The following is a 15,186-nucleotide window of genomic DNA, read 5'->3' as shown; positions in this document are numbered from 1 at the left end:
CTTTGTTGCTGACCGTCGAGCTGGCGCTTGGGAGTTCGAGGGTGTCTGGCAATAGATTGCAAAAAATGGCAAAGGCGGGTATATGCTCTGGTTGGTTTCATTCATTCATTGTGGGAGCAGAGCTGTGTTGAGGCAGTGCATGTCCTGCTTCCTTAGCAGTGCGTTAAATCAATAACTTCCTGTTGTAAAGCAAGACTGCCGACAGTCTGTTCTCATTTACAGTGGCAATTTAAAGAACAACCACAATTTTTGGCTGAATAGTAATTACAATATCTCAATGTAGGGGGGGGGCTGTCGGGAGTGTGCTTTTTTACTTTGTTTTATTTATAGGTGGTGATTTATTTGAATGCACATTTTGAGGTCTGTTTTGCCTATGAATTTCGTTGTGGAGGAGCGCATGAAAGTGAGACCACAGTACAAGACTCTGTGGGGGTGGGGGAGGTCTCTTTTTCTTCCTCTGTAATTGCACCGAAAAAGAGCAGAATAATCCCGTGTGTTTTTCGGAGAACACACCCAGACTTTTTTTTTCTGTTGTTTTGGAAAGATTTGGATTTGGTTTCAGGGCACACCCACTTTTTTTTTTCCAGTAAGTTTTCCTTTTCAAGCCTGTGATGGTGTAATTATGGGGTTAATGCTGGTGACCAGTGCCTATTCCCTGTTCTTTTAATTAACTTGTCTGTTTTAGGAACGAGGTCTGTGTGCTCAGTGTGGGACAGTTACACATATTGCAATCCTGTGTAGGGCGAGGATTAGGAAAGCTCAGGAGGAGGTGTAACGAAGGAGGATTTGCGAATCCTTTAAATCAAGGAGTTAGGTGTTGTAATTCTTCTCTTTTGTCTGAAGCAATTTCTGCCATGCCAGCTTGGTTCTGATGAACTGCAGTGCTGAGAACCTTCTCTCCTGCCCTGTTGGAGTGAGGAGATGCATGTTGGGACGTGTGCTTAGTTGTAGATTTGAATGGCTTGGCTGGAGTGAGCCGTTGAAGGTCTCAGTCTGCAGTTCTGGGGTACATTTACACCAGGAGATTTTGGGGGGTTCAGAAAGGGTCAGTTTCAGCACATGGCTCAATGTTTTAGCCAGTGACAAAGTTTTTGTGAATTATTTAATTATCTACAATATAAGAATTTAGTTCTAAGGGGTGAACAGTTGGCTATGAAATGAGCCCCTCTCCCACCCCCTTAACACCATACCCTTAGGGAAGGCCCGATACAAAACACCTCTTGTGTTTCTATTGAGTTTGCATGTTACATTATTTTGTTTTCCTTCTGGACCCGGTGTGTCGTTAACACATTGTTTGCAGCATTCATGCATTAAATGCTAGCCTTAAAACTAAAGGCATATCTAATTAGAATGGGCAAATTAAACTTCAGGCACTGTAATCTTTTAGTTCTCAAAATGGATGGAAATGTGGCTCGCTAGCTTGCTAAATGTATTTCAGTATTTTGAAGTACAAAAACTGTTTTCTCCTTGGTAATTTAGGGCTAATTAATTGTCAAATAGACGTGTTACTCTACAATGTTGTCTTTTGATCTGTTCCTTAAGATTACTTTTCATATACCATTCAGTTTGTTTGAAAGATAAGTCTTTGCTCAGTGATTAAATTGGGATTTAAAGTTCTTTGAAGAAAAATTGATTAGCCCTTTATTTATTTTTTTCCAGAAAGGCTGTATTTCAAGCTTGCTGATGTTTGGTCTTGCCAGAACCCTTTAGCCATCAGATAAAGTGCCATTCTGACCTCTGGCTGCACACACGTTTGTGAAGCAGCACCAGTCTTTTTCAACTTTTGATCTTTCTTCCAAGTATTTTCGTTTTGAAGAGACCAGGGTTAGACTCGCCTTCAGCCCCATTAAACAGAAAGACAGTACCTCTCTTTCTTATCTCAGTGATGTCTTTTTGTGGGTGCGGGCGAGAGGCTTCTCCCCCCCCCTGACGCACAGATTCCCCATGATTCTCTGCTTCCCAGCAGCTGACCCGCCCGCCCCGTGCAACGACACCCGCTGGACCCAGAAGTGGCAGTCCTCGCGCCCGCTGCGCCGCGCCAGCCTGTCGCTGGGCTCGGGGTTCTGGCACGCCACGGGCCGCCACTCCAGCCGCCGCCTTCTGAGGGCCATCCCGCGCCACGTGGCGCAGATCCTGCAGGCCGACATCCTCTGGCAGATGGGGCACACCGGTAAGCAGGGCCCCGGGTGTGTGGCGTTTGCGGGCGTCTGCCCGCGCCGGCGTGGGGGGGGGTACGAGCCCGGTGAGGGGATTTTACGAGCGGTGGAAATTCTGCCTGCCGACAGCAGGAATGTTTCATGTTGTAGATGTGTAGACACACGTGGCGTGGCCTTTGAAGCTTCGTGGTCTGTGCTAAATCATCATCGTCCAGTTGTGAAGAACATTAGAATACAAACTGAAGGAGGCCATCTGAAAGGTAGTTTTATAACTAGTTGACTTGCGGATTTTTCCCCCAGCCTTTACTTGGAAGCAGCCGAGGTTTTGGCTTCCAACAGCCCTTTGTGTAAAGAGGTGTTTTCATATTCAAGTGCCCTTCTTTTTAGTTCCCATTGTTCAGAACCCATGGCTTTTATCCGTGCAGGAAGGAGAAATGGAAATCAGACTAAGGAGTGTTTATTTCAAGCTGGTCTCATCTACTCTGCAACCTCTCATTAAACACATGGGACTCAAAGCTCACTTTGGCTGCTGTACAAAAAAATGTTATGGCAGTAGTCCTGTGGCGACAAAGCTAAACACTGCTGTGGGGGAATTAAAGAACATTCCAATTCTAGTTAAGTATTATTAGAGGGTTTGTCTAGCACCTGAGAGTTGGATTCCTGTTTTTTAAGCCTCATTGTAAAGGCACATTTTTTTTGAAGATGTACTTCTGGGTCTCCGGTTGTCCTTGTTAGCTGCAACGGGTTTTGCTTTTGGTTTGCAGGCTCTGGGGTGAAGGTTGCAGTGTTTGATACTGGGCTTAGTGAGAAACACCCACACTTCAAAAATGTGAAAGAGAGAACCAACTGGACCAATGAGAAGACCCTGGATGATGGTAAACTCATTTCTGTGTACTTGATGTGAGAGTTCTTTATTTGATGAAGGTGTTATTTTGTTTAACAGTGAGACATTTTCATTAAAATACATTTCTTTGGCACCTTTTCTGACTTGGCTCTTGTCTGTCCTCTTAAACCTGTTAGCATACAGAAATCTCTCTTGGAGGAATAATGCACTGTATTAATACTAATGGAGATGAACGTTCACTTGCCCTGTGTCTTGTGGTCGAAATGCCAGTTAATGACTGAGCACAGGCTGACACTGAGTGGGAAACAATGCATAGTCTGTGCCAGAATGATCCCCTGAAACAGGCAGTCTCTTGTTTCTGCCATCCTGTTGGCTTAGGTTTGATGCTGTAGAGGAAACTGCTCAATGCACTGCATCCATGATGTAATACAAATGATATTGGTTCCAGCACTCATATGTTGCATTATTTAATGCCTTTCTCAGTAAAAATTGCATTCTGTGGATGTTCATCTTAAAATGTCTTATTCTGCCTTATTGCTGTGTGTGAGCCCACTGTGGTTGTTGTTATTCTCTATAGGGCTGGGCCATGGCACGTTTGTGGCAGGGGTCATCGCAAGCATGAGAGAGTGCCAGGGGTTTGCTCCTGACTCCGAGCTGCACATCTTCCGAGTGTTCACCAACAATCAGGTACCACCTCCGTCATGCTCTCTGGCTCCTGAACCGATCTCCACATGCTTTATTGAGGGTGGCAGCTGGGCAGATGAAAATGAAGTATTCTGATTTTTTTTTAGTGATAACGCACTCGCTGCAAACATAATGCTGTCTGTTCATGGCTGCAAAATAAGTTGATCCTGAAACTCATTTCAGAAAAATTGTTTTTCCTGATATTGTGGCATACAAATTTGTAGAACCGATAAAAAGAAAACCACTTATTTCAAGGTGTCCTACCTTTTAAAAGCTGAAAGTTTTATCCTGTGCTACTTAAATATCTTAGTAGTTATTGATGCATTATTCATGTGCTTGCTGCATAATGTGATTGTTCTGACCTTAGGTCTCGTACACCTCTTGGTTCCTGGATGCCTTTAATTATGCCATCTTGAAAAAGATAGACGTTTTAAACCTTAGCATTGGAGGACCAGACTTCATGGACCATCCTTTTGTTGATAAGGTAAGGTTGCAGTCGTTTGTCTGTAATGGAGACTGGCGTTTTCTACCAACACATTGCACTGTCATAATACAGAGTATATTATGCATTTTCTAACCACTTTATCCAATCCATCCAATCCAATCCTTTATCCAATTCAGGGGGTGCTGGAGCCTTTCCCAGGAAACAATGGGAGCAAAGCAGGGTACACGTTGAAGGGGACCCCAGTCCATCTCAGGTCACACGCAAACATGCACACACACTTGCCCCAGGGCAGGTTTTCCCACAGAAGCAAATTGACCTACCAGTATGTCTTTGGACTGTGGGAGGTGAAGGCAGATAGGTGAGAATAGGGAAGAATCCGAGTCCAGGCTACAGAGGTGAAACGGTCATCAGGCCTTTATTTCAGCTGAAGTTAAAGTGTCGTACAGCAGCACGAGCAGAAGCAAGTTTTTCCTGTTTTCTCGTTCATCCAGCTGCATGGAAGAGGGGGCTGCGTGGGACTTTCCTTTCTTGCCTTTCTGTTATCAACTGCAGTTGTAGCTGCCTGCAGTCTATGCATTGTCAGAATCACAAGGCCGTATTGTTAACGAAAGAAGCGTTTTAATCACAAAGCACTGGTGACCTCGCAACTGTGAGAAGTTGAGTAATTACTCGGATAAACAAAGTACAGGCATAAAGTTACAAGTTTTATGACTGCAATAATTTTGAGATAATCATGGTGTTATATGAAAGATATATATATATAAAACTCCTTCAGATGAAACCGGAGCACATGAGAGAAAACCCACATGAACATGGGGAGAAAATACTGACTCCACACAGGCTATGAACAGCATCCACCCATCCATTCATTTTCTAACCCCTTTTTCCAGTTCATGGGTATGGTGGAGCTGGAGCCTATCCCAGCAAGCAAAGGGTGCAAGGCAGGGTTGTCAATGACATGTTCAAGAAGTATGACTGAAAAAAGCCTGACCTTTTTGATGGGCTCCAGACCCTTAACACCCTAAAGAACACAGAAGAACAGGGACTTCACCTATGATATGTTCTTCCAGGGATCTGTAAAGGGAATGCTGTCACACTTACTCAAAGTGAAATCAATAGGTACAAGCCCAAGCAAGAGTAGCAGAAACTATTGCCATCGGATATAATATTTTGTCTGTGTGCTTGTTTTCTTCTTGTAATTTTCTTTCAGCAGGTGTTTAAATGTCTTTTTTTTAAATTTGGTGTTCAGGTGTGGGAGTTGACTGCTAACCGTGTGATCATGGTCTCGGCTATTGGAAATGATGGGCCACTGTATGGGTAAGTAAATGTTTAGGTTTGGCATATCTTTCCTGGAAAACCACTCTTGATTATTACAACAGCCAGTGCTTTGACCCTTTCAGATCAAGCCTCCTTTACAGTGATTGTCACATTTTTGCTTGTTTGAAGTATCTACAATATTTTTTTTTAGTTCCATCACTTATCCTTTAATTCAGCTCTTGTTAACTACACTGGAAGCAAAATCATATCCTCCAGGCCGTCTCTGAGGTACGCCTTTTGAAGATGGATATTTTTATTTTTTAGCACCCTCAATAACCCTGCTGACCAGATGGATGTGATTGGAGTAGGAGGAATTGACTTTGAAGACAACATCGCAAGGTTTTCCTCTAGGGGTATGACAACCTGGGTAAGTCTAATTATGAAATTAGTTTCAGGTATGAGCTTCCAATGCATGTTTCCCCAGAGCAGACAAAGTTCCACTATAAAACAATGTATGATTAACTGCTGAGAGAAAACAGCGCCTTTGTGATCCCATTGTGTCTGAAATGTTGCACATTCTGTTTCTATTTGTGAGAGTGTAATGGAAACTTTCACAGAAAAAAAAAGTGACGTTCTCCAATCTATTGCAAAAGTCTTCATCAGCAGGATGATCTAATGGACAGATACACACTGGATGCAATCCCTCAGTTAATGATTGTTTTGTTGCTTTACTCCGTATTATGCAAGAAGCCTTCATACTGATAAGACTAGATTTTGATATGAGCTGCCAAGTTGTTTTTACCATGAGTTACAGAGATAAATCTGTTAATTTAAAAGTTGATCAAACCCAGAATGTTCTTCAATTTAGTCTAATTAGGCAGTTGTGTGTTTTGAAAGTCGGCGTTACTTATAAAAACCAGTTGGAGTGTGCAGAAAAAAACTGTTTAAAAATTAGACTTGCAATAAAGACTTGATAATTACTGAAGGTAATGTGTGACGTAAACGTGATCAGCCTATTAAACAGCTGTCTAATGAAACTGGATAAACCAGACAAATGATTGGCAAAGCCCTTACCTGGCTTTGAAAGAGGCTCTGATGTTCGTTCTTGGCCTGGGCTCTTGGTGTCCAGGAGCTTCCAGGTGGCTACGGCAGGGTGAAGCCGGATATCGTCACCTACGGCTCTGGCGTCCGGGGCTCCGGGATGAAGGAAGGGTGCCGCTCTCTGTCGGGAACCAGCGTGGCCTCGCCGGTGGTCGCCGGAGCCGTCACTCTGCTGGCCAGGTGAGGTGTGAGAAGGCGCCAGGGAGGGCCTGCAGCGCTGAGCGCTGTGGCGGTGGGGGTTTCTTCTTATCTCCAGATTCCATCACTGAGGGGCGACAAAAGGATTGACCGCCTGGAGGCGGCAGTCGGAAGATAACCATGGGCTTTATCTTGCCATCTCTGCCACATTGGAGCAATGACAGGATTTTCAGCGTAGATGAGCCTGAAGCCGTCTCCAGATCCTGAGGAGAGCCTGTTTGATACGAACCATTTAAGTTGAAGACTGACCGGAAAAACCTGTTATCCAGAGTTGTTACATTTTATTTTTGCAATGGCTCTGACACCTCTGTTGGATCTTTAAACTGTGCTGCCATTGCTCTAGTGTTACTGTGGGCTCCAAAGCGATAGCACAAGAAATGGTTAAATGTTTTCTGAGAGGGTAGGGACTCTAAGTCATAAACCGTCAACCATAAATGAGTAATGGGGTCGGCTGTCTTCTGTGCCACTTACAACTCTTTATTTACAAATTGATACCTGAAGCTGCTGTTTTTGTGATAGAAGGCAAAGTTAAAACTATGGGTAATGTGGGTAAGTGTCTCAAATGGGTTAGAATGCATTTAAAGAGTAATGATGGTGCACTCTAGAAAGCTAACAGATTCAAACCTATTGCAGGGAAATCTGATAGATTACAGTAATGTTCTTTTGGTTACAATGCAAGTGATAAGTGGGAATCTGATAAAGGATGGGTAAAATGCAGGTTACATTTTTACACTAATTTGTGTATCCCCTGCTGGGAGATGTTTGAATCAGCTTGTATTTGCTTTTGCTCAAGCTCTTTATCAATAGAAAGATAGCTTTGCTGCTGGAACTGCAGTTATAGAGATAAGGAGGTGAAGGAAGTGAAAGATGCAGCATCTTCGCAAGCAAAGCCTAGTGACCAAGCAAGCAGCCCGAGTCTTTGACGCTCTCCCTCCTCTCCCCAGCACTGTGCCGAACCGGGAGCTGGTGAACCCTGCAAGCATGAAGCAGGCTCTCATTGCCTCGGCCCGCAGGCTGCCTGGAGTCAACATGTTCGAGCAGGGCCATGGCAAGCTGGACCTCCTGAGAGCGTATCAGATACTGAACAGTTACCGGCCCCAGGCCAGGTCAGTCAGACGCCCGCGGGCCCAGGGAGACGCACAGCGTTGCCGTCTTGACTGCTGATTTAATTAGCCTCGTGCACCGATCGGTAACCTCTGCCCTACATTTGAGTGGTCTTCAGAGTGTGCAGTGTTGGAGTCGGCATTCTCATACTGCCTGTTCAGGGTTATGGATACATCTATATAAGTACATCAAAACTGTGGATAAAAGGTCTTGGTTGTCATTCTTGTAGAAAGAGTCAGTTTAATGTAAACAAATGTATTGCAAGGCACTGCAAAAAGTCTTGTAAATGCAATGTGACCCTTTCTCTTTAGGTTGCTAATACAGCAGACTTTACATTATTGTAAGACGGTTTCATTGTTTTCAGGTTCTATTGTAACTATTGGTTAACAACCCTATTTTTTATAGAAATCCTTTGTATTACCTTTCAGTGTCTAAGAGCGTATCTGTTTGTTTTAGCCTGAGTCCAAGCTACATTGACCTGACCGAGTGCCCGTACATGTGGCCGTATTGCTCCCAGCCGATTTACTATGGAGGAATGCCAACCATTGTTAATGTCACCATTCTGAATGGGATGGGTGTGACAGGCAGGATTGTTGACAAGGTAAAAAAAAAAACTTTCTTTACCTCCTAGGAAATTAACCCGGAAGTTGCCTTTGTGTCTGTTTATACAGCTGGTTACTTTTCTGGAGTAATGTAAGCAAGATACTTAGCTCAAGGGTACAATGGCTGTACCCCACCCAGGACTTGAACCGGCAACCTTCCACTCACACACCCAGAGCCCTGACCCCAATGTTTGTTTTTATCTGTAGATGAGTGATATGGCCATCTAATTAAACTGTCAATGCTCTTCTTAGATTCGTGACTGGGCATTTTAAGATTGTAACTTTAAAACACGTGCCAGTGTCTAACACTGTAAACTCGATGTGGCTTTTTGTCTTTCATTGTTCAGAATTTGTTTGTGGATAGTTATATAAAGCTCTGGGTATTCTTGTCAGTGCTTTTGATAGTTTAAGGTAATCACTGCATGAGAGCAGTGCACTTGAATTTTCCCTGATGCACTGTTTCTGTTGCTCCCTGCAGCCTGTCTGGCAGCCCTATCTGCCTCAGAATGGAGACCACATTGATGTGGCTGTGTCCTACTCCCCTGTGCTCTGGCCCTGGGCCGGCTATCTCGCCGTCTCCATCTCTGTTGCTAAGAAGGCAGCATCATGGGAGGGGATTGCCCAGGGCCATGTGATCGTCACTGTGGCATCGCCCGCAGAGAACGATGTAAGTCTGCTGGGAAGGCATTTCTGCACAACAGGCTGCCCATTTACCTGATTGGATCCAACAGGCAGGCCTCTGACTTAATTGAGGTCTTTATTTGATAGCATGGTTTTGAAAATCAGGCTTACACTGATTGCCAAAAAATATTTCAGAGAATAATTCTAAAAATGTTTTTATACGTTTTGTGGTTTACTTATACAGTATTTCCTTCTACCTCGGCAGATCATTTGTAAATATAGGCAATGCTAGTCTCAAAGATGGCAGCTCATGAAATACTTGTTTTACATATGTGTTATTCTTCCTGTTTTCAACACTGTTACATTTTAAAAAAAGTTGAGTTCAATAGATAATACAGACCAACAGGGTTGATAATAAATTTAAGCAGCATAATATTTCTTGGAGGCTGGGAAAGCAAACTTATGGGCTGCTTGTCACAACCTTTTGCTCACCATTTTGTTAAAATAACAGTCTCTTGGTACATTTACCACACATTTAAGGTCCAGGACTGTAGGTGTGGAAGGTACCCACACTTGTGCACGTTGTCTTGGAAATTGAGGATAAAATTGAGTAGTTGTTTTCTTCTCTTGGGGCAATAAGTTTTTTTTTTGCAGTCCGACATGCACGTACTCCAGAGCGGTGATGTAGCAGCCTCAGTTGCCTTTGTCGTCTTACCCCACCATGGCTTTCTTTACAGTCCAGTGTGGGTGGGGAGCTGACTTCGACCGTGAAGCTGCCGGTGAAGGTGAAGGTCATTCCCACTCCTCCGCGCAGCAAGAGGGTGCTGTGGGATCAGTACCACAACCTGCGCTACCCCCCGGGCTACTTTCCCCGGGACAACCTCCGCATGAAGAACGACCCCCTGGACTGGTGAGGCTCGCACCCCAGCTCCTGATCTTCCCCATCTTCCCAGGAGAAATAGTGACCTGCAGTCTGTTCTTTTAACTGTTGACGGCAGTTCCTCACACTTACACTCTGTTTGGTGTTGAATTTGTGCAGAGCAGCTTTATGGAAACCAACACCTGTGGAAAACATTAAACCCCTGATACTAAGAGTAAATGAAACTTGAAAATGAAATCCAATAAATGCAAAAAACATCCCCCCCAAAGGATTGTTTTAATGGACTGCCATAAACATTGAGCTGAGAAAAGTCTGCTTCCACTACACATTTACCTGCAATCAAAATGGACATAAAACTTTTTAATATGATCCGTTTTTCATATTTCTTGAGAAATTTCATTACTTTGCAGATATACAAGAGATGCATTGCAATTTCCTAACTTGAAGCACTTTTTTTTTTCTTGCGGCAGTTAAATGTTTTGTTTTAATTGATCCATTTCAAGGAATGGTGACCACATTCACACCAACTTCCGGGACATGTACCAGCACCTGAGGAGCATGGGCTATTTCTTGGAAGTCTTGGGGGCGCCTCTCACCTGCTTTGATGCCAGCCAGTATGGTGAGATGAGAACTGCTTGACCTCCATTCTCTAAAGCCTTTCAGCGCTGCAGAGGCTCAGGCTGCAGTTAGATTGGATGCATTTAAGCAAGCGTTATCTGAGCAGATCAGGAATCTCGGGCTGCCCCTTTCTCCCCCAGTCTGGGAGTCTGGTCCTTCACAGCTGTGGCTCCCGGTGAATGGTCCCTGACTGGCCCCCTTCCTGTTACCACTTGTGTTGTGTGCAGGGACTCTGCTGATGGTGGACAGCGAGGAGGAGTATTTCCCTGAGGAGATCACCAAGCTGCGACGGGACATTGACAACGGGCTGTCGCTCATCGTCTTCAGCGACTGGTACAACACCTCCGTCATGAGGAAGGTCAAGTTCTACGATGAAAACACCAGGTAGGAAATGGGCACCGAAGGGCATTGGGCATTTGGTCATTTCTGTTGGATCTTTTTTTAGGATGTTTTTTGGCCTGTATTTAAAGACACTTTTACAGTTAAGTTTTTCAAAGTAGGGGTTGATTTAAACGTCAGTCACAGTGGAACACCCATGAGCACTATGCTCGAGTCATGTTAAAATGTAGAAATGTCTCCCTCTGGTGGTTTTGTGGTTGTGTTACAAACCATTGTCCCCCTTGTGGCAGTGAACCTGCCAACCTCCTGTTTTGCTTGGCTTTCTATTGCAGACAATGGTGGATGCCCGACACAGGTGGGGCCAACATCCCAGCGCTGAACGACCTCATCTCAGTCTGGGGGATGGCATTTAGTGATGGCCTGTACGAAGGAGACTTTACCATGGCTGATCACGACAGTAAGAATTTAATGTTAAGTTTATCTGTGTGCGCTGCAGGTGACCCTGTCACTTTTTATCTCAGCTTCTGAGAGCAAGATGGCTTGATTGAGGTACTCTTGTTAGATATTTTTTCCTTGAGTATTGCCAAGAATGGGGTGCAGGATGTTGGGTCATCAGCCTTATTAAGAGCTCTTCGACAATTTAAGTCAATGCATAACCTAACAATAAGTATGTCATCTTGCCAGTGTACTATGCCTCTGGATGCAGCATTGCGAAGTTTCCCGAGGATGGAATAGTCATTGCCCAGACTCTGAAAGACCAAGGTAATGCAAATGTCATCATAGCATCATTCATGCTTTATTTTACCCTGTCATCTTAACCTGACTGTGGCCGTGTTGCGTTCTTAACCCCAATTCTGTAGGATTGGAAGTGTTGAAGCAGGAGACTGCCGTGGTGGACAATGTCCCCATACTGGGGCTTTACCAGACGCCCTCTGAAGGAGGGGGCAGGATTGCTCTGTACGGAGACTCCAATTGCATAGACGACAGCCACAGACAGAAAGGTAAGGCACACCTCCCACCCTGATGACCAGAAATACAGCTCCCAAACAGTCCGAACTGGAGAGCAACAGATCAGAGTTTGGAAAGGAGATGAACATTGCTTCCCCTCCCACACCATACATCAAAGCGAACACCATTACTGTGTTTTCCCTATGTAATAGGACATAGTATACTGGGGCAGCCATAGCCAAAAAAATGACGAGCGCTTCAGGACTCGTCAGCAAGGTGTGAAAATGAAAGGGAGCAATCGGCACAGGCGTGGGGAGCTGTTTGGGCTCGGCTGTTGGGTGACGTAGCCGGCGGGTTGTCTCTCTCTCCCTGTTCCCAGACTGTTTCTGGCTTCTGGACTCCCTGCTGCAGTTCACCTCCTTTTCCACGATCCCTCCCAGCCTCGCCCACTCCAAGAGCAGACTGCCGCCCCCCACGGGCACAGAACGCCCACTGCCAGAGAGACTGGAAGGTGAGGCCAGTTCACACCCATTTGTACGGCCCATCCATGTAGATAAGTTTGAGAACAATGTCCGGGTGTACAGAGGTGTCCCTTAGCAGTCAGTTCCGCTGTCTCCCCTTCCCATCAGGAAATCACCTGTATCGGTACTCCAAGGTGCTGGAGCCCCACCTGGGAGACCCGAAGCCCCGGCCGCTCCCTGCCTGCCCGCACCTGTCCTGGGCCAAGCCGCAGCCCGTCAACTTGACCGGACCCAGGTCAGTGCTCCCTCCGCTGCGGCAGATTGATCTTCTTCTTCATAAACCGTGTGGGTTTGTCGTTTGGGAGGGGGGAATTAAGAACGCTACAGCAAAAAAACAAAAAAACTACCTTTCTGGATGGGCGTGCCAAGGGTTAGCTCATGCACTTGTCTTTACGGGTTTGCGTGCTCTTGATACTTTTTTAATGAGAATAAGAGCACTGCACGTTGATTAAGAAAAATGTAATATTTGAATCTAGTATAAGTTAATGAATTAGTATGCATGTCTACACCACATAGCTTTAATTTAGTAGCATGTTTGGTAACATTTAAAAGTATTTGGTAGCACTTACTGTGATCCTTGCCCGGGCTTTCCATTGCTGAGCTCTCTGATATCGGGATCGTAGCAGAATTAAAAACTGCTGTGTGTCAAGGCGGATCGAGCAACAAGAAAATTCACTGTTTTCACCCCTGTCATCTCCTTATTAAGCTCGTAATTTGAAATCTTGACACAGAGATTTTCCGGGTGAATAATACAGTGAGAATTTACCGTGAGGTGGCCAGTGTGATCCCCCATGATCTTTCCAAATCCCTTCTGTTTTCTTCCCATATCAGGGCCACCATTAGTTATCACAGAAAATATTTTCTTGTTTTTAATTCCTCTTTCCTGGAATGATTAATACATGTCTTGGCTGTATCTTCCCTTGTAGTTGTGCCATGCATGAGTTTTGGTTAGCACAGCTCTTGAATTACATTTGAGTCACAGTATCTCGCAAGAACTGCTAATCGTGGTATTACTTATATATATATACAGTATATATGCACTCAGAGCACAAACAGCACAATCTTTGTTGAATAAGTCCATATTAATTTGTCCAAGATGAGCAGGCATCTAGGTTTGCTTTCTTATCAATGCCATTTTCTCCAAAACAACTTTACATTTGAGTGTGAAAAATGTTATCAGCAGCACGGATTGCAAGATCTCCTATGAAGACAATAAGCTAGCCCTGCTAAAATGCACTTAATAAACCAACTGACTACAGCAGATAGCTGTAATTTGGTAGCATGTTTTAGAGAATTACAGAACAGTTAAGCAGTTTTTCTTTTTTACTACATTTTTGTGGCTTATTGCCACCACTCTGCTTTAATTAAAGTTTTTTTTGTCACTGTTACTGCTGCATTGGAGTCTTATGAAATGCAAATGAACACTAAATTTGTCTTTTATTGCAGTAACCTTTGGAAGAGCCAGAAACTACTGGCGATCGATATTGAACCTCTGCCCAATTTTAGGCAGAATCGCCCTCAAGTGCGCCCTCTGTCCCCTGGCGAGAGTGGAGCCTGGGACATCCCTGGGGGTGAGTGTCGAGGTTCAAGCAAGGGCTTGACTCCCACAACGATCTGAGCCTTGTTGGAAGGCAAGGCCTGTCGCTTGGCATCAGTGCATTTTCCACCTTGACTACATCCAGGACTCTTTATTTTAAACTCGGATACGTGGTCTGTGCTGTAGTCTAAGACCAGAGTTTCCCCGATTGTGGGGACTCACGCACCCTGGTTTTGAATCCGCCTGAGCACTTGGTTTAATAACTTAACCCATCAATTATTAGGGTTAATTTGATCTTTGTGTTCCTAAACATGTAAGATCTTGCCTTTTAAATATTTAAACATCTACATCTTTTTGTAGAAAAAATCTTGCAAAGTTGCTTAACTGTTTGCTTTGTTCAGGGTTTATATGAGTAAAGGGCTCAGCTGCAGTTTAAAAACAGGGGGTGCAGGTAACCCAGGATTTGGAACCTCGGGGTTAGGACTGTCCTTTAATTCCACTGCTGTTTCTCTCCCCAGGTATAATGCCTGGACGCTATAATCAAGACGTGGGCCAGACCATCCCAGTCTTTGCCTTCCTGGGGGCCATGGTGGTGCTGGCGTTTTTCGTGGTTCAGATCACCAAGACCAAGAGCAAGCCGAAGAGGAGGAAACCCCGAGTGAAGCGACCCCAGTTCCTGCAGCCGCCCCACGCGGGCAAGACCCCCACTGTGTGAGCCGCAGGACACCCCCACGGGTCGCCGTGGCTGTGGACGTTTGTAACGGGACTCCGTTCTGCTCCCTCTCGGAGAACACTTCTTCATCGCGTGCGAGCTGCAGCCTGTGACCGCAGAGGGTAGATACTTTGGTCCACTATTTGGCTGAAAGTCTTTCAGGATCAAGTTACTCCCAGGAAGCCTTTTCGGGATGGCACATGTTCCATGGCACCTCTCTCTCCTCAAAAACGTTGCTTTGTGTGCATATCGGACCTCTTTCTACTGACCAAAAGGAGGAATCGAGCTGAAGCCCATGTTTGTTTTTGTATTTATTGTTTTGCATTTGTAAGGGAATAATTTTCCTATTAGGGCTCCTGAATGAACAGGGTGTGACGGTATCAAATTGCAATGCATTCTCTGGTTTTAGTGGTGTACCGGTGGGAAAATATGCTTTTTTTTTCTTTTTCTATGTCCTCCAGGCAAGGTTTTTCTTGGTGTTGTCACAAGTCCTTGTCTCTCTTTTTATAAAATGGCATCTACTATGGCATTTTGTAAATATTCATCATGATTTCACCATTATCGGTGGAGCAGGTTTGCAAACTTTTCAAATATATCTTATCAAGTATGAAGCTGAAAA

The 15,186-nt window shown here is 44.7% G+C and overlaps 1 protein-coding gene across 3 annotated transcripts in view; it reads left to right on the top strand.

Moving 5' to 3' along the window:
* mbtps1 (membrane-bound transcription factor peptidase, site 1) overlaps positions 1–15,186 on the top strand; it is a 23,160-nt gene extending 7,974 nt beyond the window's left edge. For 2 of the 3 annotated variants that reach the window (XM_088613519.1, XM_088613520.1), the window contains 20 exons: positions 1,964–2,170; positions 2,921–3,031; positions 3,578–3,687; positions 4,052–4,168; positions 5,379–5,446; positions 5,711–5,813; positions 6,516–6,667; positions 7,630–7,791; positions 8,246–8,390; positions 8,870–9,058; positions 9,750–9,922; positions 10,396–10,511; positions 10,738–10,894; positions 11,182–11,306; positions 11,534–11,611; positions 11,710–11,850; positions 12,177–12,308; positions 12,427–12,553; positions 13,765–13,889; positions 14,374–15,186. In XM_088613519.1, coding sequence (XP_088469645.1) covers positions 1,964–2,170; positions 2,921–3,031; positions 3,578–3,687; positions 4,052–4,168; positions 5,379–5,446; positions 5,711–5,813; positions 6,516–6,667; positions 7,630–7,791; positions 8,246–8,390; positions 8,870–9,058; positions 9,750–9,922; positions 10,396–10,511; positions 10,738–10,894; positions 11,182–11,306; positions 11,534–11,611; positions 11,710–11,850; positions 12,177–12,308; positions 12,427–12,553; positions 13,765–13,889; positions 14,374–14,570 — 2,735 coding nt within the window. In that variant the 3' untranslated portion in view covers positions 14,571–15,186. The remainder of the gene's footprint in view (positions 1–1,963; positions 2,171–2,920; positions 3,032–3,577; positions 3,688–4,051; positions 4,169–5,378; positions 5,447–5,710; positions 5,814–6,515; positions 6,668–7,629; positions 7,792–8,245; positions 8,391–8,869; positions 9,059–9,749; positions 9,923–10,395; positions 10,512–10,737; positions 10,895–11,181; positions 11,307–11,533; positions 11,612–11,709; positions 11,851–12,176; positions 12,309–12,426; positions 12,554–13,764; positions 13,890–14,373) is intronic. The other variant, XM_088613521.1, reaches the window with a different exon arrangement.

The sequence above is a fragment of the Lepisosteus platostomus genome, chromosome 20 (genome assembly GCF_059453375.1).
Source record: "Lepisosteus platostomus isolate fLepPlt1 chromosome 20, fLepPlt1.hap1, whole genome shotgun sequence".
NCBI classification, from domain to species: Eukaryota; Metazoa; Chordata; class Actinopteri; order Semionotiformes; family Lepisosteidae; genus Lepisosteus; species Lepisosteus platostomus.
The sequence above is the reverse complement of the archived record's forward strand: the minus strand, read 5'-3'. Positions and strand labels throughout refer to the sequence as shown.